The sequence below is a fragment of the Salvelinus alpinus genome, chromosome 34 (assembly GCF_045679555.1).
Source record: "Salvelinus alpinus chromosome 34, SLU_Salpinus.1, whole genome shotgun sequence".
NCBI lineage: Eukaryota > Metazoa > Chordata > Actinopteri > Salmoniformes > Salmonidae > Salvelinus > Salvelinus alpinus.
In genome coordinates this window covers 19,600,973-19,621,023 of record NC_092119.1, presented here as the reverse complement: position 1 = coordinate 19,621,023, position 20,051 = coordinate 19,600,973, and the positions used below count along the sequence as shown (strand labels likewise).

General features: G+C 43.6%; 1 protein-coding gene and 1 long non-coding RNA gene across 2 annotated transcripts in view; one reads left to right on the top strand and one right to left on the bottom strand.

Annotated features, from left to right (window-relative positions):
* Positions 1-1,707: 1,707 nt before the first annotated feature.
* LOC139563862 (uncharacterized) overlaps positions 1,708-20,051 on the bottom strand; it is a 32,942-nt gene continuing 14,598 nt past the window's right edge. The window contains exon 3 of the long non-coding RNA XR_011672656.1: positions 1,708-2,544. This is a non-coding gene — a long non-coding RNA (uncharacterized lncRNA). The remainder of the gene's footprint in view (positions 2,545-20,051) is intronic.
* LOC139563861 (rho GTPase-activating protein 5-like) overlaps positions 6,770-20,051 on the top strand; it is a 75,502-nt gene continuing 62,220 nt past the window's right edge. The window contains exons 1-3 of the mRNA XM_071382819.1: positions 6,770-6,981; positions 8,682-12,580; positions 13,497-13,647. Of these exons, the coding sequence (XP_071238920.1) occupies positions 8,873-12,580; positions 13,497-13,647 (3,859 nt within the window). The 5' untranslated portion in view covers positions 6,770-6,981; positions 8,682-8,872. The remainder of the gene's footprint in view (positions 6,982-8,681; positions 12,581-13,496; positions 13,648-20,051) is intronic.

The following is a 20,051-nucleotide window of genomic DNA, read 5'->3' as shown; positions in this document are numbered from 1 at the left end:
CACTCCTTATCCCCCCCTTTCCCCCCTATCCATGGCCCCATCTCCCTTGACCTTGGGGTCCCTGCCCTGCCTGGCAGGCCCTAGCGTTGATCCATTGCCATGCCAATGCAGCTACGGCAGGGCTCTGGGTAAACAGCAGCAGCTGGTTGCAATTGTGCTGTGTCACTGGGAGGGCATGTGCTGGCTCAGAACAGGAGTGAAGGGGTGGGGGAGGTAGGGTGGAGGGAGGTGGAGGGGGGACTGCAGCAGCACCCCACACACTCCAGTCATCTGTCTTCCTGTTCTGCTCTCTGCATACTGCTGAGAGCTCTAGAACTTTGCAGACTCAACGCTGCTAACAGAGCTGAAAAACGACATGCAGACTCAACACACTGCTAACAGAGCTGAAAAACGACATGCAGACTTAACACACTGCTAACAGAGAAGAAAAAAGACATGCAGACTCAACACACTGCTAACAGAGCAGAAAAACGACATGCAGACTCAACACACTGCTAACAGAGCTGAAAACGACATGCAGACTCAACACACTGCTAACAGAGCTGAAAACGACATGCAGACTCAACACACTGCTAACAGAGCTGAAAACGACATGCAGACTCAACACACTGCTAGCAGAGCTGAAAAACGACATGCAGACTCAACACACTGCTACCAGAGCTGAAAACGACATGCAGACTCAACACACTGCTAGCAGAGCTGAAAAATGACTTGCTTTCAGAGCCTAGAATCTCTGTTCAGTGCACAACAGGGGAAACGATCCATGTAAATTGGATGATATCCTATGCCTAAGACACAGCAGTGTCAGATACACATTGGAAATACAAATACAAATACTGCTTTCTTTGGTATCAGGATACACATTCTTTACTCTCCTTTGAGTCAGATTTGATTCAGTTGTTTCAATTTGGAGTTCCTTATTTCAGTGTCCTGCCTGGTTTGGAGCTTATTAGGGCTCACCTCTTCCCCTGCAGCTCCAGAGTAAACAAGGGACCAAAGAGCCCAGTGAGGCACAGGCTAAGATGTAGAGGGACTCTCAAACACAACTGTCAGGAGACTGTAGATCTGAGGAGATAAAGAGGGAGATTTGAGGGTTGGGGAGGTGAATAATTCATGATTGTGGAGAAGGAGATTTTAGATGAAGCAGGGGTACTGTGTAGAGCTGGGACCATACCAGTATTGCGATACTCATTAGTATCGTGGCAAGGAAACAAAACAGAAAGTGGTTGTAACTTTTTTAGGAAAACAGCCCTTGAGAGACAGACATAAGAAAGCTGGGGTATTGGCCTGCAGCTGGGTTTTTGATGTCTGGGCGGGCATGCCCATAGAAATGTAATTCTTAGAATGGGGACCCACCTTCCAGTCAATAGGTGGGTGCTGAGGAGGCATTCAAATTGATGTGGTCTGAGGGGCTAAGTCCATTATAGGAATGTTGTGTCTATGGGCATGGTTGGGTGGTGTGTGAGACTTGGTCTGGGCGCATCAACATCTTTACCTTGCTCTCTGTGTCTGCTGCTGAAGGACGTGTGTCTGAGGCATGGGCCAGTGGTGGGGATGGATGAAATGGAGGAGCTCACTAATGTTGCCTCGACCTCAGGGTTCAATTAAAAATAAAGCTTAGGTTGCTATAGTAATATGTATCAACTGCACCATCAGCTCTCAAGGACATCCGCTTCTGTACCAGGACTTGATCCAAGCAAAAAAAGGAATCCAATATGCCTTTATTTTTCCCAAAACGTAGAGGTGATTATACACTGTACATCGGTTTGAGGGGAATTTTATTTGTGAGTGTTTGTTTGACAACCTTTCAAGCCCATAGAAAAAGAGATATAGCACACACTTGCCGTAAATGACATCACTATCTTCAGATTAATAATTTACCCACATAGTCACTGTAGTTTCAATAGCGATAGCAAGAAGGCAGTCAATATAGTATGAAGTGTTCTGCAATGTTTTAAGGCCTATTCTTAAGACAGATGGACCTTACGATTATTAAGACAGATATGATGGAGGTGGTTATTCTAGTGGCTCCTTGTATACGGCCTACAGTATGTTGTGTTTCAGCCAAAATACTAATGCACTATAAGTGCTGTATTGGATGTTACAAGAAATGCCCCCCATCTCTCCCAGGAAGCTATAGCCTTTTGAAACTTAAGGAGATAATAGTTATAGATCAGAAATAATGCCAAACATTGACCATTAGAAATCAGCATCACCACAACACAAAGCTACAGGGATTAATCAAGCTTTGTTTCCACTGTGAGACTGTTTCCTTGGCTGAACACTGCTTTCTATTCACATGCTGTGGCCTTCCTGGCTAATGCACAGAAAAAAACGTTTTAGTCTTGTTTCCTTCCACCTGTTAGCTAAAAGGACATATAAACATATAAATAAATACATGGATGTGACAGGTGGCTTGGTGCCATCTACACAAGCAGGGCAGACTGAGAAGCAGGGCAGACTGAGGTTAAATGGAGGCGACAGACGATTTCTCTCAGGTGATCAAGGGTCCAATTGACAGTGAAGTCTCACCGACGCCTTAACCTGCAGACAGAGAGCATGAAGACACCATTGTTGTGAATTGAACACAAACACTCACTAACACAGACAGACTTGAAGCTGGCAGTAGCTTCAGCCCTTAGTGCCCCCCCCCCTCCCCCCTCCCCGCCACATAATATAAATGCAGCCTTAAGCAAAACTGAACATCAATGGGTTGTTTTCATTGAGTCACTTTACATTTTCCTGACTAATTTGTCATCTGTTTCAAACGTATAAAAGCATACGTTTTATAATGCAGACTAAGACCTATTGCTGAAAATGACAGAACCATTTGGATGTTGTGAGTTTTCTCCTGTACAGGCTGTACTGTAGTGTCATTGATGTTTAATACACGTGCATGGTGTTGTGCTGACAGGAATATATACAGTATAGAATAACATCCCATCCCCATCCTAAGAATTATACATTTTTGGGGGCATTTGCCCAAAAAATCTGTAAGAAGGAAGTTGCATGTCTATACTCTAGCAGCTTATAAGTGTATACATTTCCTGTTCAATGTGGGAGGCTGTCATTAAGGTCTTTTAACATGAGTATCTCCCATAGGCAGCTGTTTCACGCCTTATGAAGGGCACCCTTGTCACGCCCTGACCTTAGAGATCCTGTTTGTAACGGGTGTCTAGATCTTCCTCCTCCTCGGACGAGGAGAGGAGAGAAGGATCGGAGGACCAAAATGCAGAGGGTTGTGAATACATAATGAATTTATTGACAAGACGAAAACGAACACGAACTACACTTGAAATGATACAAAATAACAAATGACGTAGACTGACCTAAACATGAGAACTTACATAGACACGAAGAACACACGAACAGGAACAGACTACATATAAACGAACGAACCGAAACAGTCCCGTGTGGTGCATAGACACAGACACGGAAGACAATCACCCACAAACAAACAGTGTGAACAGCCAACCTATATATGGTTCTCAATCAGAGGAAAACGTCAAACACCTGTCTCTGATTGAGAACCATATAAGGCTAATTACAAGTGACCTAAACATAGAAACACAAAACATAAAATGCCCACCCCAACTCACGCCCTGACCAACTAAACACATACAAAACTAACAGAAAACAGGTCAGGAACGTGACACTGTTTATGTCTCTATTTTGGTTTGGTCAGGGTGTGAGTTGGGGTGGATATTCTATATTCTATTATTTGTATTTCTATGTTTTCGCCGGGTAGGGTTCTCAATCAGGGACAGCTGTCTATCGTTTTCTCTGATTGAGAACCATACTTAGGTACCCCTTTTTTCCACCTGTCTTTGTGGGAAGTTGTCTATGTTGTGGGCACTATAGCCTTTAGCTTCACGGTTGTTTTCTTGTTTCTTGTTTTGTTGGTGTCATTTATTTAAATAAAAGAAAATGTACGCTCACCACGCTGCACCTTGGTCTCCTCCCTACGACGGCCGTGACAACCCTGTTGCGCATGGAAAACCCAACTAGTTTTTGCTCAAAGAGGAATGAATTATTATGGTTCCTTATGATAACCCCACTCCGCATCATTGACATGAAGAGGGCCAAAAGCAGAATGAACAGTTATTTAAAGGGTATAGGACTTCATACACTTATAACCCATACATACCACATTCATAAGCAGTACATGAGTGTTTCATAACAACCACAAGACATCGAAAATGTCAACTTACTTATACAGCGCCTTCAGAAAATATTCATACTCCTTGACTTACTCCACATTTTATTGTGTTACAGCCTGAATTCAAAATGGATTAAATATATATTTTTCTCTCAAACATTTACACACAACTCTATAATGTCAAAGTGAAAACATGTTTTTAGAATCTTTTGCAAATTTATTGAAACTGATATACAGAAATATCTATTTATATAAGTATTCACACCCCTGAGTCAGGGCGGCGGTAGACTCAGACTATACTGATCGTGCAGGGTAGTTGAAAGAGAAGGCAATTACCTTATTGTTCTGAGGACAAGGAGGGTGTAAGGACCAATAGTTGAGATTCTCAACCAACACTTACATCAGATGAGAACACACTACTGCCTGTTGCTAGGAATCATCACATCTATTTACAGGTTGTTCTTGTTCCATCACCAGCTTCACACTTGCATGGCAACCTCACACATAGTCTGCTCTTGGAACTGATTTGAATTAAACCATTGGCTAATAAATACGTTCCCTCTTCCTCTTTTTACTACATCACTTGTGACAACAATGACACTGATGACACTGTGTGAAAGTTATATTGATTGACCTTTGACATGTAAGCTGCAAAGCACTGAGATAGAAAGAGAGAGAGAGAGAGAGAGAGAGAGAGAGAGAGAGAGAGAGAGAGAGAGAGAGAGAGAGAGAGAGAGAGAGAGAGAGAGAGAGAGAGAGAGAGAGAGAGAGAGAGAGAGAGAAAGAGAGGCAGTGAGCCTTTTGGCTCTGAGTCTGTTAAGTTTGTAACTAATTAGTTAAATAAAGGTTCAATAAAAAATGTTAAATAAAACTAAGGCTCTGATTCCAATGCCTTGTTCCTGTTCATATTGACAGATGCCAACCCAGAACACTGGGATCCTGTGTGAAACAACTCCCACTTTCTCTCCATCATTCAGCGTTGGTCGGGAGAGAATGCCCACTCTCACTAGAATATTTACACTCTGTTTCAGTGTGCCATCATCAAAACAACAGTGCATAGAACTATTAAAAACACAATTTTAGTTTGAAGGATAACATGAAAATATGAACACTTAAGTGACACAAACAATTGGACAAAGCTCCCTCGGCTTTCCTGCTCGTCCCTGGTGTTTTGTGTCGCAACAATTGCAGAGGGACAGCTGAGCCCAAAACAGACCCAGACAATGGAGCTTGGACTCTCAGTTTCACTGTTAAAGGCTATTGCATTATGATGACTAACAATAAAACAGCACAGCGATGTCTGGATTTCCAACTCAATGTAGAAAAGGCTTGTATAAAAGGGTTGATAACTTTGTGTCTGTCAGTTGTGAGGGACACACTTTCTTTAATACAATGATCAGTCCACTTATAAACTTACTTCCTATCACATTTTTGCATAAGATGCTTGATGCAGATTTTTTACATGCACATGACAACATGCAAGTTGAACATCATCATGTACCATCATTGCATATGCATAGTTTATCTACTAGGGCTCTGTCAATCCTAATGGATAAAACCAAATCAGATTGAAATGAATTATACCTCCTGGATAGAACCAAATCAGGTTGAAATGAATTGTACCTCCTGGATAGAACCAAATCAGGTTGAAATGAATTATACCTGGATAGAACCAAATCAGGTTGAAATGTATTTTACCTCCTGGATAGAACCAAATCAGGTTGAAATGAATTCTACCTCCTGGATAGAACCAAATCAGGTTGAAATGAATTCTACCTCTTGGATAGAACCAAATCAGGTTGAAATGTATTCTACAATGAATTTCCACTTCAATGACAAATTAAACATCAACAGAAGACACTAATGTGTATAGAACAGTGTAAAAAATGTGTAGAAATGTAGGCTATGGTTGAGTAAGAGATAAGCTGTAGGGATTCCCCCTTCCCTCTAAGTCAAGATAAAAGCAAGAGCTTAACAAACAAGGTTTTGCAAATCTGCCTAGAATCCACTAGCGGGGCATTGAAAGTAAAGGCCTTAGGGTGAGCAGCATATTGTGTAGTATTATAAACCTGCCGTTGCATTTCTCCAGAGAGCTGTAGACTATTTTGGGAAAAAAACTAGGTTTGTCTGTCATATAAACCCTTCATTAAATATTATTGTAATTCACATGAATGTTACTGAACATTTTCAGATGGCTTCTTTCAGATGTGCATATCCCTGTAATAAACTTGCTATAACCATGTAATAACTTGGTTTGGCTCCACACTACAACGTAACCACAAAGATGTGTCAGTAGCCTACTGTGTCAGTAGCTTGCAAAACTAGATGGTTCAAGCTTATGCACTATTGAACAATGTAGGTTATTACATTCTCTACGAAGATGTTTATTCTGGTTGACAATGTGCCATCTCGTGGACATGATCCCTAATCACTGGTCTCTAATCACTATCACAAAAATAAGCCACCAAATATTCAGGCATTAGCTAATACTATTTCCAGACATGATTAATTCACACAATTACATAGCAACCATGCACGAGCGTCGCGCCCCTGCTTTGAGCCCTAATGGAAAAGTTACTGGAGAGAGAGAGAGAGTGGGTGAGAGCAGGATGTATCAGTCGCCATTACTGACTGGGATGAGAGAGAGAGGAGTGAGCAGGTCTCCGATTACACGCATACCACCAATTAAACAAAATATATAAAAACAAACACATTTGGAATAGCAAGAGGATAAATTTAAAAATTTAATTTGCTGGAGTAAAATAATACACTTGGAATGCTACCTTTTTTCGTGGTCTCGGAGCTGGGAGCGACCATGTTAGGTAGGGGAATGCATTTGGAATGGACTGAATCGAGTTTCTTCATTAGCTACACCCTGGATAAAATTGTGTGTGTTAAATAAATTCAATGTTTTCTTAATTAAGGATCAAGGGAGGTAACGAAATATTCCGGCAAGGTCATTCGTTTGTATTTTGCGCTGAGTGAAATGTATTATTGTTCGACCAGCTACCACTATTTTGCTATCTAACTAGGCAGTGTTAGCTACAGCTAGCTGGTGGGCTAAGCTCAGCCAGAGACTACTCTGGAAGCAAGCGATTTTAGCTTAGGCCCTTGAGTTGGCTATACATGTCATTCTTCCAACCAAATGCCATTGATGATGGGGTTATCATTGTCATAGTTTCTGATTACAATGGCATAGACAGACGTAACCTTTTATTGCATGGGTTATTATAATTGTAACCGTATGCAGATAAAGCAAACCACGTTTGCTAGCAACCTAATTGGAAGTGTGACAGTTTCACTTGCTGGACGTTTCTTGCTTGATAGTTCGCACGCAGTTAATGTTAGCTAAGCTAGGACAGGTACATTAGCTAGCTAACTAATGAACCTCGGATTGTTGCAAGATGATAATTGTTACTGACAAGTTGTCCAGAGCAGCGTCGTGCTTTTGAATAACCTCTACATCTCGTGGTAGAGGATTGCTTTTGAGTTTTGATTGGTGTACCTCCCTGGCAATGACATTCTTGGTTGAATACCATTATCATTCATCAATGACTGGGGTTTAGAAGGGCGCACCGTTCAGAACGTAGCAGACTGGAAAGAAATGTAACCACAGGCAGGTACTACAATGGTTTGCTAGTGATGGGCTACCTTCTCACCTGGGCAGTAACGTTACTAGTCACACATCTCGATAATAACAAAAAATCCAGTAGTTATGCAATAGCTAAATTCCTCTTTAATACTAGAAGCGTGGGACCGGTGTAACTACAGTATTATAAATCGGACGTCAAAACTGGACTGTTTGCTTTGTAAGATGTCATGATGGGGTGTGTTGCATGATTCTTAGGTGACGAACATGCGAAGTGCAAAAAATAGCCAGTATTGTTGTCAAAAGGTTCAATGATGACAGGTGCAATAGTTCTCTAGTAACATCTGCAACAAAAGTATTGCTGGAGTAAACTGAAATATAATCCATATTGAATGATGAGGAATAGTAGGTTTCTGGGATTTGATAAATAACTAAATTATGATCTTGTCTCTCTATGCTTTTTTCGTTATTTGTAGGTCACTGCCTCCAAGTCTGAAGTTGCATAACATTTTTTATCTTCTGCACAAATTTGATAAAATTAGTTTTTTTAAATGGAATGGCTAATATCTGTGTGTGGGGGGGGGGGGGGGATTACTCATGAAAAGAGTCACTGACACTGAACAAGGAACTTTTTTGTTACACTCCTACAGACAGTACAGGATTTATCAACATTTTTATTTGCAGGTTATCACATTTTTTTTGCAGGTTAACCTCTGTTGTAGGTTATTGCCTCATATGGATGACAGTCTCTAGAGTGGAAATAGTCTACTGTAACTGTTCAGATTGTATCATTAGTCCTGTGGACTGTTTGCAAAAGTTGTTCACTATAAAGGGAATAGGGTGCCATTTGGTACGTAGACCATATTAGGCCTATATGATCTGTTTTTTGTGTTCCTATGTATGTGTAGTTCAATTATACACTTTCTTTTTCAGGGAGGTCATAATAATGGAGAACCAGCTGCCCTATCCCAGCTCGAGGATCTAGGAGGATAGAGGGATTCACCACTAAAGGGAGAAAGCCATGAATGTGCACCACCACCCTATCTAACCAATTGGAGTGGAATGATAGCTGTGCTGGTAGAAACTTTTCTTGAAATTGATAAAGCAATGACAGGGGGAATATAATGGCCAAGAACAAGGAGGCACGCCCCCCAACATATGCTGTCAGTGTTGTTGGCCTCTCAGGGACAGAGAAGGAGAAGGGCAACTGTGGCGTGGGCAAGTCCTGCCTATGCAACAGATATGTGTGTTCCAACGCTGACGGCTACTACACTGAGCACACTTCTGTGTTGAGCACAATTGACTTTGGAGGTCGCGTGGTGAACAATGATCACTTCCTCTACTGGGGTGAAGTGCCACACCGAAGCGATGACGGGCTCGAGTGTAAAATTCAAATCATTGAACAAACGGAGTTCATTGATGATCAGACTTTCTTGCCACATCGCAGCACAAACCTGCAGCCCTATAGTAAAAGGGCTGCAGCCTCCAAGCTACAGTCTGCTGAGAAGCTGATGTACATTTGCACCGACCAGCTTGGCCTGGAACAGGATTTTGATCAGAAGCAGATGGCCGATGGGAAACTGAACATTGACGGTTTTTTATTGTGCATAGACGTGAGCAAAGGCTGCAATAGGAAATTTGAGGATCAGATGAAATTTGTCAACAGCCTTTATTCTCAAATGGTCAAATCGAAAAAGCCCATTGTCATTGCTGCAACTAAATGTGACGAGTGCATGGAGCAGTATCTAAGGGACCTTCAGGTGTTCGCTGCAAGCAAAAAGAACCTCCTGGTGGTAGAAACGTCAGCTCGATCTAGAATCAATGTAGACCTCTGTTTTAACGCGTTGACCCAGCAGATGGACAAACCACGAGGCAAACCCAAAATCATTCCTTATTTGGAGGCCTATAAAGTTCAGCGACAGTTAGTAGCCACAGTGTCCGACAAGTTTGAAAAGAGGATTGTACAAACCGTCAGAGATTATCACACAAGTTGGAAAACAGTGAGTAACATGTTGAAAAACCACCCTGACTATGAGGAATACATCAACTTGGAAGGCACCCGAAAAGCTAGAAACACCCTCAACAAGCACATCGAACAGCTGAAGCAGGAACATATCAGGAAAAGGAGGGCAGAATACTTCTCGAGCCTGCCAAAAATTCTCAATAACTTGCTCAACAACTTGGAAGAACTCGAGAACCTGAGCTGGTCGGAGGCTCAAAGTATCTTGAAGAGCAGGGCTGAGTTTCATTTCTGGTTTGTGGTGCTGGAACACACTCCGTGGGATGAGACGGACCAAATTGACAAAGTCAACGACAGAAGAGTGCCCTTTGATCTCCTCAAAACGTTGGAAGGGGAGAAGATTTTTCAGAACCATGTCCAGCATCTGTTCTCAGAGAAAATACGGTTAGAAATGAAGAATAGATTCAAGAAGACATTGGATAGAGTCCATTTCATCAGCCCTGGACAACCCTGGGAAGAGGTCATGTGTTTTGTCATGGAGGACGAGGCCTACAAGTATATCAGTGAATCTGATCGCAGGGATGTTTACAGCCAGCATCAGCAGGAAATAGTTGAAAGGGCCAAAGAGGAATTTCAGGAAATGCTTTTTGAACACGCAGAGCTGTTTTATGACCTTGATTTAAACGCCACCCCAAGCTGTGACAAAATGAGCGAGATCCACACTGTGCTCAACGAGGAGCCCAGATACAGAGCCTTGCAGAAACTGGCCCCGGACAGGGAGTCGCTTCTTCTCAAGCACATCGGGTTCGTCTACCACCCCACAAAGGAGACGTGTCTGAGTGGACAGAGCTGCGTTGACATAAATGTCGAGCAGGTACTGGCTAACAGGCTAGTTCAGCTGGACCATGGTCGCTCTAATCTCTACTATAACAGTGCCAACATTGATAAAGTCAATTTGTGTCTCTTGGGAAGGGAGGGTCTCGCACAAGAACTTGCAAATGAAATCCGAGCCCAGTCCACAGACGATGAGTACACCCTGGATGGGAAAATATATGAACTGGAGCTTCTGCCTGTTGATGTCAATTCAACATTGCTCTTTAGCCATACGTGGGCGTCGACCTTCAAACCTCATGGAATCTTCTGTGTCTTCAGCTCCATAGAGTCGCTAAATTGTATTGGCGACTGCGTAGGGCGAATCAGGGCAGAGATTGCACAGAACAGGAGGGAGAGATACGCTCCACCATTGCCATTCATTCTAATCCTAGCAAACCAGAGAGACAGTGTTTGCAAAAATATGCCTATCTTAAGGCATCAGGGCCAACAGCTTGCAAATAAGCTACAGTGCACCTTTGTAGATATACCTTCTGCTACCTTTCCACGGAAGTTTAACGAGTTCCAAATTAAACAGGCTCTCAGAGGAGTATTAGAAGGACTAAAGCACAACTTTGATGTGATGAGCCCTCTGCCGTCCATCAAAGACATGTCAGAGACAGACTTGAGGATTGTTATGTGTGCCGTGTGTGGGGATCCATTTAGCGTAGACCTCATTCTCTCACCTTTCCTGGATTCACATTCCTGCAGCGCTGGGCAACCTGGCCAAAGTAACACTCTGATCCTCAACAAAATCATCGGCGACAGTCGCAGAAGAATACAGGTCACTGTCCTCTCCTACCACTCCTCCATCGGAATCAGGAAGGACGAGCTCGTCCATGGATACATCCTGGTCTACTCAGCAAAACGCAAGTCCTCCATGGCGATGCTCAGAGCTTTCCTGGCAGAGGTCCAAGATGTCATTCCTGTTCAAATGGTGGCCGTCACAGACAGTCAAGCAGACTTCTTTGAGAATGACCCAATCAAAGACCTCATGACTGAAGGGGAGCACATCGCTACAGAGATAACCGCCAAATTCACAGCTCTCTACTCTCTGTCTCAGTACCATCGTCAGACGGAAGTCTTCACGCCGTTCTTCAACGAGGTGCTAGAGAAGAAGAGCAGCATCGAGAGCGCCTTCATGTTTGACAGCTCTCGAGACTGTGCGAGTGAAGATGTCTTCCCCCAGTCTCCCCACAGCCATTCCCCTGCTTACAGTTACTACCCTGACTCAGAGGACGACACAGAGGCCCCTCCGCCTTACAGCCCTATCGGGGACGACGTGCAGCTTCTTCCAACGTTTAGCGAACGTGGAAAGTGCAGGATCGATCTGGAGGGGAACGAGTACCCTGTCCATAGCACACCTGTCGGTGACCAAGAGCGCAACCACAGAGTGCCTCCCCCGGTTAGACCCAAGCCTATACTATCCAAGCCCAACGTCAAGAAGTTGGACCCCAATCTCCTGAAGACCATTGAGGCTGGGATGAGGAGCAACAGACGACAACGCAGCCCCATGGCCCACGGTGAAGACGTCGAGGCGTCCGACAATTACGCAGACCCCGTAGACACTCTCCTGAAATCAAAGGGCTTTACCGACAACATCTACGCTGTCCCGGAGGACACCCACAGCAGGACCCTCAAAATGCGCAACTCGTTTGAGGGGCTTCACGTCTTACACGGGGACGAGGAGAACGGCTTCGACCACAAGGCGCAGGCCAGCAGGAGGCCCTCCAAGTATAAGCACCGCTCAAAAATACTCTTCAGCAAAACCAAGATGTACCACAGACGTGTCCACTCCGACGTCAGCGATGATGAGTCTGGGCCGGCCATGCAGAAGAAGAAGAAGGGCAGGGCCCATCGGGGCAGCGAGGAAGACCCCCTGCTGTCCCCTGCGGACCCCTGGAAGGGAGGGATAGACAACCCTGCCATCACCTCCGATCCAGAGCAGGATGACATGAAGAAGAAAAAGAAGAAAACGCCAAAGACAAAGGAACCTAAAAAGGTAGGCATTCTGATTCATGATTACTATAACACAGATTCAGAATGGTCTGCTCTCATGATTACTATAACTATCACACTGAGAGTAAATGTGACTTGTACTTTCTGTTGAATGTTGCAACATCGCTTTCTCCTGGCCAAGCATGCACTCCCATTCCTTAGCAATTAACATGGGATATAACACAAGCAATGACAACATAATCACGGTTAAATATGACCGCCATTGTTGAGGAGTGAGAGGAGAGTTGGGCATCCCACTGTGTTGTAGTCTGGTCTGTTAAAGGCATTTGGAGGAAGGCAGGGTTCCCAGGGTGTGGAGGAAGTGCACTGAGGCATGAATCAGTGGACAACTTTTATGGTCCAAATGGCACCCTATTCCCTATATAGTGCACTACATTTGACCAAAGCCCTATGGTCTCTGATCAAAAGTAGTACACTATATAGGGAATAGGGTGACATTTGGGACATAAAAGCTTTCCACTTCACATTTTCACTACACTACAGTACTGTACAGTAGGTCCACACTCACAATGACATTTCAAGGAGCTTACTTCATTCTTAATTTTGTAAAATGATTTTGTCTGCACATAACAGGACAATCATACACAAATGTTTTGGTTAATATCCAAACTTCATATATTAGAATCATGAATAGTTTTTCACTACAGTAGCACCACTGCCATTAAGTATACTCTCATTGTTTGAACATTTTGCTATCTTTGATAATCAGGCAACAGAACATTAACAAAAAAAACCTGGGAACAAATTGTAAGTTCTTGCAAGGTGTTTTACACTTTCTTTTTCAATTAGAGCTTAAGTCTTGTGGGGAAGGACAAATCTTTTGAAGAATTGAAAGGATGAACTTCATTTCTGTAGTTTGTTTTGAAAACGATGCTATTATGTTTTCCTTCAATTCACAGCCAAAATCCAAGGCCACAAAACCTTTGTACCCTCCCACACGGAGGAATTGGGAGAGCCACTACTTTGGTGTTCCCCTACAGAACCTGGTCACCCCGGACCGGCCAATCCCCTTGTTCATTGAGAAGTGTGTGGACTACATTGAACGCACTGGTAGGTTATTTCATATCAGTTCTCCCTCAACCCTGATTTGAGTTGTTGTTACTATTTGACTGTGTGAGCATGATCCTGTGGTAGTGTGTGTGTGTGAAAACATAGGCTACCCCAAATATGTATGCTATTTGGTCGGAATTCACTTGAGCCTTTTGTGGCTGCTGCTAACAAAATGTGGCATTCATTCATGCTGCCTTTTCACTATTAGCTGACAGTTCTTGGGATTTCAGTTGTGTGATAATATGATAACCCCTCTGCTCCAACTGACTGGCATGACCTTTATGACAGAACGTCATTGTGGTTGAGTTTACTGTTATTGCATTACAAACCACTGATTTCCAGAAAGAAGAGAGGATTCATTTATTACAGGTATAGTATGATTCCTTTTTAGATTCCCCGCCTGTTTGTATCGACTTAACTTGCTTAACATGTGCTTAAGCTCTTACTTAGCGCACTTGATCCTATTAATTGTTGGATCTCATGTAATGTTAGGGGTTAATCTAGTGATTCATTCGGCCCATGGATTTTAAACAAGCTTATTCACTGACATGCCCAGCTACATTTGTTCACAGTCCTTTAGTAGTCAAACGTAGCATTGTAGCAATATTGTTTCCCCTTGCAGTGAATCAAAGGGCTTGACTCGCCTTAGTTTCTGCAAAGTGCATCAGTCGCCAGATGTAAGCCATGACTGGGGAGAGAAGACTCCTCTAACTGCTTACACACTCAATTGAGGATTTCATTAAACGCTTCCTTTTCCCCCACTAATAAATGGTGTTTAATGGGGGTCAGAAGAGGGGAGGGCGATGACTGGGCATGGTGAATGATTAACTGGAATTTGATGTTGATGCATTTGGAAATCTCATTGGCCATTATTCTCTCACTCAATATTTTGAATGCAGCAGGAGAAATCTCCCTCTAGGTTATTCGTAATGATATCTGATTTGTAAATATGCAGTTTAACTTAGTGTCTGGAACTGGAAATGATATAATCTCTGACTGCAGTGAACCCTCAACGCAGCATTATTTTTATTTATTTTCTACATTTAAAAAAAGGTGGGTTTTCCATTTATTTTTGGGGGGTTGAACGTAATCTCTGAACATATGTTAAACCAAGCTCAGTAAAAAAGTGGATTATTTTTGTTTGCTATGAAGTCAATGGAATAGAGTAAATTCATTCCAGTAGTAGTCATTGGAAGCTTCCTGCTTGCTAGGCTATTGGTATCAGGGGCATCTTCTCCCCCTACTTCGAGAGGTGAATCTGCAGGTAAGCATTTCATTGCACTGTGTACCCCATACATATCATGTGTATATGACGAAGAAAAAAAAACTTGAAACCTGAACATGACCGCCGTGTTCAATGGAAACATTGACTGGTATTGACTCATCAATACCCAGTGAGTGAGAAGCCTGAGGTCTCAGACAAGCCAACATTGTGGTGAATATCAAAGAGGTGAATTTCACACGGATCTGAGTAGCCTAGTTTGTGGCAGGTTTACATGCCTTTGAAGCAGTAGGCTGTGTGGCAATGAAACAAGCCCAGCACACTGCTGTGTGGTTGGATGAAATAGTTCCTGTTTGTGGTGCCTGTGGATGCTTGGAGATGGAAGTAGGGCACATTCTGGTGGTGGAGAAATGGTACCAGACTGGATCCTGTGGTTATGTTTGATGGTGGGAGCCTATTTCTGTACTCAGCGATTGGCCACTGGTGTTTTGTGGTGGCGATGGTTATAGACTGGTGTGTGTTCTGTGGTGGCGATGGTTATAGACTGGTGTGTGTTCTGTGGTGGCGATGGTTATAGACTGGTGTGTGTTCTGTGGTGGCGATGGTTATAGACTGGTGTGTGTTCTGTGGTGGCGATGGTTATAGACTGGTGTGTGATCTGTGGTGGCGATGGTTATAGACTGGTGTGTGTTCTGTGGTGGCGATGGTTATAGACTGGTGTGTGTTCTGTGGTGGCGATGGTTATAGACTGGTGTGTGTTCTGTGGTGGCGATGGTTATAGACTGGTGTGTGTTCTGTGGTGGCGATGGTTATAGACTGGTGCGTGTTCTGTGGTGGCGATGGTTATAGACTGGTGCGTGTTCTGTGGTGGCGATGGTTATAGACTGGTGTGTGTTCTGTGGTGGCGATGGTTATAGACTGGTGCGTGTTCTGTGGTGGCGATGGTTATAGACTGGTGCGTGTTCTGTGGTGGCGATGGTTATAGACTGGTGCGTGTTCTGTGGTGGCGATGGTTATAGACTGGTGTGTGTTCTGTGGTGGCGAGGGTTATAGACTGGTGTGTGTTCTGTGGTGGCGATGGTTATAGACTGGTGTGTGTTCTGTGGTGGCGATGGTTATAGACTGGTGTGTGTTCTGTGGTGGCGATGGTTATAGACTGGTGTGTGTTCTGTGGTGGCGATGGTTATAGACTGGTGTGTGTTCTGTGGTGGCGATGGTTATAGACTGGTGTGTGATCTGTGGTGGCGATGGTTATAGACTGGTGTGTGTTCTGTGGTGGCGATGGTTATAGACTGGTGCGTGTTCTGTGGTGGCGATGGTTATAGACTGGTGCGTGTTCTGTGGTGGCGATGGTTATAGACTGGTGCGTGTTCTGTGGTGGCGATGGTTATAGACTGGTGCGTGTTCTGTGGTGGCGATGGTTATAGACTGGTGTGTGTTCTGTGGTGGCGAGGGTTATAGACTGGTGTGTGTTCTGTGGTGGCGATGGTTATAGACTGGTGTGTGTTCTGTGGTGGCGAGGGTTATAGACTGGTGTGTGTTCTGTGGTGGCGAGGGTTATAGACTGGTGTGTGTTCTGTGGTGGCGAGGGTTATAGACTGGTGTGTGTTCTGTGGTGGCGAGGGTTATAGACTGGTGTGTGTTCTGTGGTGGCGATGGTTATAGACTGGTGTGTGTTCTGTGGTGGCGAGGGTTATAGACTGGTGTGTGTTCTGTGGTGGCGATGGTTATAGACTGGTGTGTGTTCTGTGGTGGCGAGGGTTATAGACTGGTGTGTGTTCTGTGGTGGCGATGGTTATAGACTGGTGTGTGTTCTGTGTGTGACTGTATGTGTGTTTCTCTCTTTTGACCATGTGTGTCTGTGTGTATTTTTTCTTTGACCATGTGTGTACGTGTGCATGTGCGTGTGTGTTGAACCACAGAGTAGTTAATGGCTGATGCACACTGACAGTGATGAAGTGTTTGGGTCATTTGCTCTGGGAGCCAGTTGTATCTGCCTGGGAGAGATTGCTAGCCTCACCGTGTGTAGTTGCAAGCCAAGCCAGGGCTCCATGTTGCCCTTTGTGCACGCAGGGCTATGCCAACAACCATCATGCGTCACCGTCAGCCTTCAGAAATCATTGCCATGTTATCATCGTCATTATACCAGTGTTTCCCACAAGCACATGGAGTACCCAGCCTAATAGAAAAAGTAGCCAGCCAGTTAAGATTGTTTTGCCGAACAAGCTCTATTTTGGTGTTCTCTGTTACATTCTATTGCTTTGATTCCATCCGAAATACACAGATTGGAAAACATTGTTGTTGTATTGTGTTTACAATTTAAATGACTGAAAATGTATGAATTCAGTGTATTGTTTTTTTTTATATCATCTCGAACTAGGCCTATATGATCAGGACTATTTTCTAAGTAAGAGCACATTAAACCTTTTAAACATTTAACCCATCTTCTCTTGAGATTCATGTATTTTACAGCAATATATGACTTCCCACAATTATATTTGTTCTTCGAATTATGTATTTTATTAAAACTGAAAAATGTAAATTGCCTAAATGATCTTGAATAAAAAATAAAATGTTACATTGTGTGTGTGCCACAAAATAAATTGTGTGATGGCCACTTTTTCAAATGAACAAATTGGTCTCTAAAATAAAAGATGCTCAAATAAGTTCCATACACGTTAAGAGAAGATAGAATGACATCAGTTAAATTAGTGAAAAAATGTCAACAAGTGTTTTCAACTCTTTGTGAATTGCAGTATGTCATTTATTCCAAAAAAGACTTGTTTAACAACTGATCCACAGGTTTCTTCTTAAAGAATCTTGAAAGAGTCTGCTGACTTCCACAGGCTTCAAGCTTTCTTTTAAGAGGCCTTTTCTCAGCTATCTATAATACAGGTATGATTGAAGAATGAAGCAGGTGTTAATCATGAGCCTTGCTACACAGAAAGCAGCTGTTGACTTCTCCATTGTCAACACGTTGAACAGTAGACCTACTTTATATCAATATTTTTGAAAATACCATAGAAGTAACATTAGCTTTTAAATCAATTCAATCAGTTTTTTTGTATCGTATTTTGGACCAGAGTGAGGCTCTCTCTCAACTAGCCTATCTTTTGTCCCTTGCAGTGAGTAGGATTCACCATCTTCATCGAATGTTTTCATAATTTATCTGCAGATAGTCGCCAAAAAGCCTACCAGTGTGCAAATTAGGGAGCCAAATAAACGTCTCTCTTACCGATGCAATTCGGTAGGCTACTGATGAGTCACTCACTTCAACGTCACTGTCTGGCAAGTCCTAATGGACTTCATATCGAAATTACAAAAGAGATCTTTAGCTCACATGTCCCGATGTGATACCATGGACATATAACTAAGTTGTATGATTTATGAGTGGCAAGGATGTATGAGATTGACTTCATTCAGTCAGTTCAACACCATTTATAAACTAGTCAAGCTTGCTGTTCGTCAATCAAAGCACAGTAAGCCTACGTACAAGCACATCGTGGCTGCATATGAAACAAGCAAAAGAAAATAAATGAATGTGCCAGAAAACAATAGGCTAAGTGGATTTCGACATTATATGGGACATGCAAATTGACTCACAGACGATGAAGGAGCATTGTGCTCTCTCCCTCCGTATAAAGACATTTGACTGCAACCACAGTGTACACAACACACAGACCCAGGAGGCAGGACAGACTTCAGACCTTCAAACTAGAGGTGCTTCTCTGAAATCGCACACTTTGTGACTGACAGGCGCCTGTCCTATCAATAGATTGCTAGAAGATGCGTATCGTTCATTCTAGCGGGAAAGGGCTCGGTTGTCTTTTTTTCTGACTTGCGAAATGTAAAAAGTAGCCTAGTTAATTTAAGTGAAAAAAGTACATCTGAAAATTAGTGTGTAACCGGCTGTATAGCCGACAGCCGGCGCTAGAGGAAAACACTGTCATACATCTTCACGCCGGCACTAGTGGAAACACTGTCATACATCTTCACGCCGGCACTAGTGGAAACACTGTCATACATCTTCACGCCGGCACTAGTGGAAACACTGTCATACATCTTCACGCCGGCACTAGTGGAAACACTGTCATACATCTTCACGCCGGCACTAGTGGAAACACTGTCATACATCTTCACGCCGGCACTAGTGGAAACACTGTCATACATCTTCACGCCGGCACTAGTGGAAACACTGTCATACATCTTCACGCCGGCACTAGTGGAAACACTGTCATACATCTTCACGCCGGCACTAGTGGAAACACTGTCATACATCTTCACGCCGGCGCTAGTGGAAACACTGTCATACATCTTCACGCCGGCACTAGTGGAAACACTGTCATACATCTTCACGCCGGCACTAGTGGAAACACTGTCATACATCTTCACGCCGGCGCTAGTGGAAACACTGTCATACATCTTCACGCCGGCGCTAGTGGAAACACTGTCATACATCTTCACGCCGGCGCTAGTGGAAACACTGTCATACATCTTCACGCCGGCACTAGTGGAAACACTGTCATACATCTTCACGCCGGCACTAGTGGAAACACTATCATACATCTTCACGCCGGCGCTAGTGGAAACACTGTCATACATCTTCACGCCGGCACTAGTGGAAACACTGTCATACATCTTCACGCCGGCACTAGTGGAAACACTGTCATACATCTTCACGCCGGCGCTAGTGGAAACACTGTCATACATCTTCACGCCGGCGCTAGTGGAAACACTGTCATACATCTTCACGCCGGCACTAGTGGAAACACTGTCATACATCTTCACGCCGGCACTAGTGGAAACACTGTCATACATCTTCACGCCGGCACTAGTGGAAACACTGTCATACATCTTCACGCCGGCACTAGTGGAAACACTGTCATACATCTTCACGCCGGCACTAGTGGAAACACTGTCATACATCTTCACGCCGGCACTAGTGGAAACACTGTCATACATCTTCACGCCGGCACTAGTGGAAACACTGTCATACATCTTCACGCCGGCACTAGTGGAAACACTGTCATACATCTTCACGCCGGCACTAGTGGAAACACTGTCATACATCTTCACGCCGGCGCTAGTGGAAACACTGTCATACATCTTCACGCCGGCACTAGTGGAAACACTGTCATACATCTTCACGCCGGCACTAGTGGAAACACTGTCATACATCTTC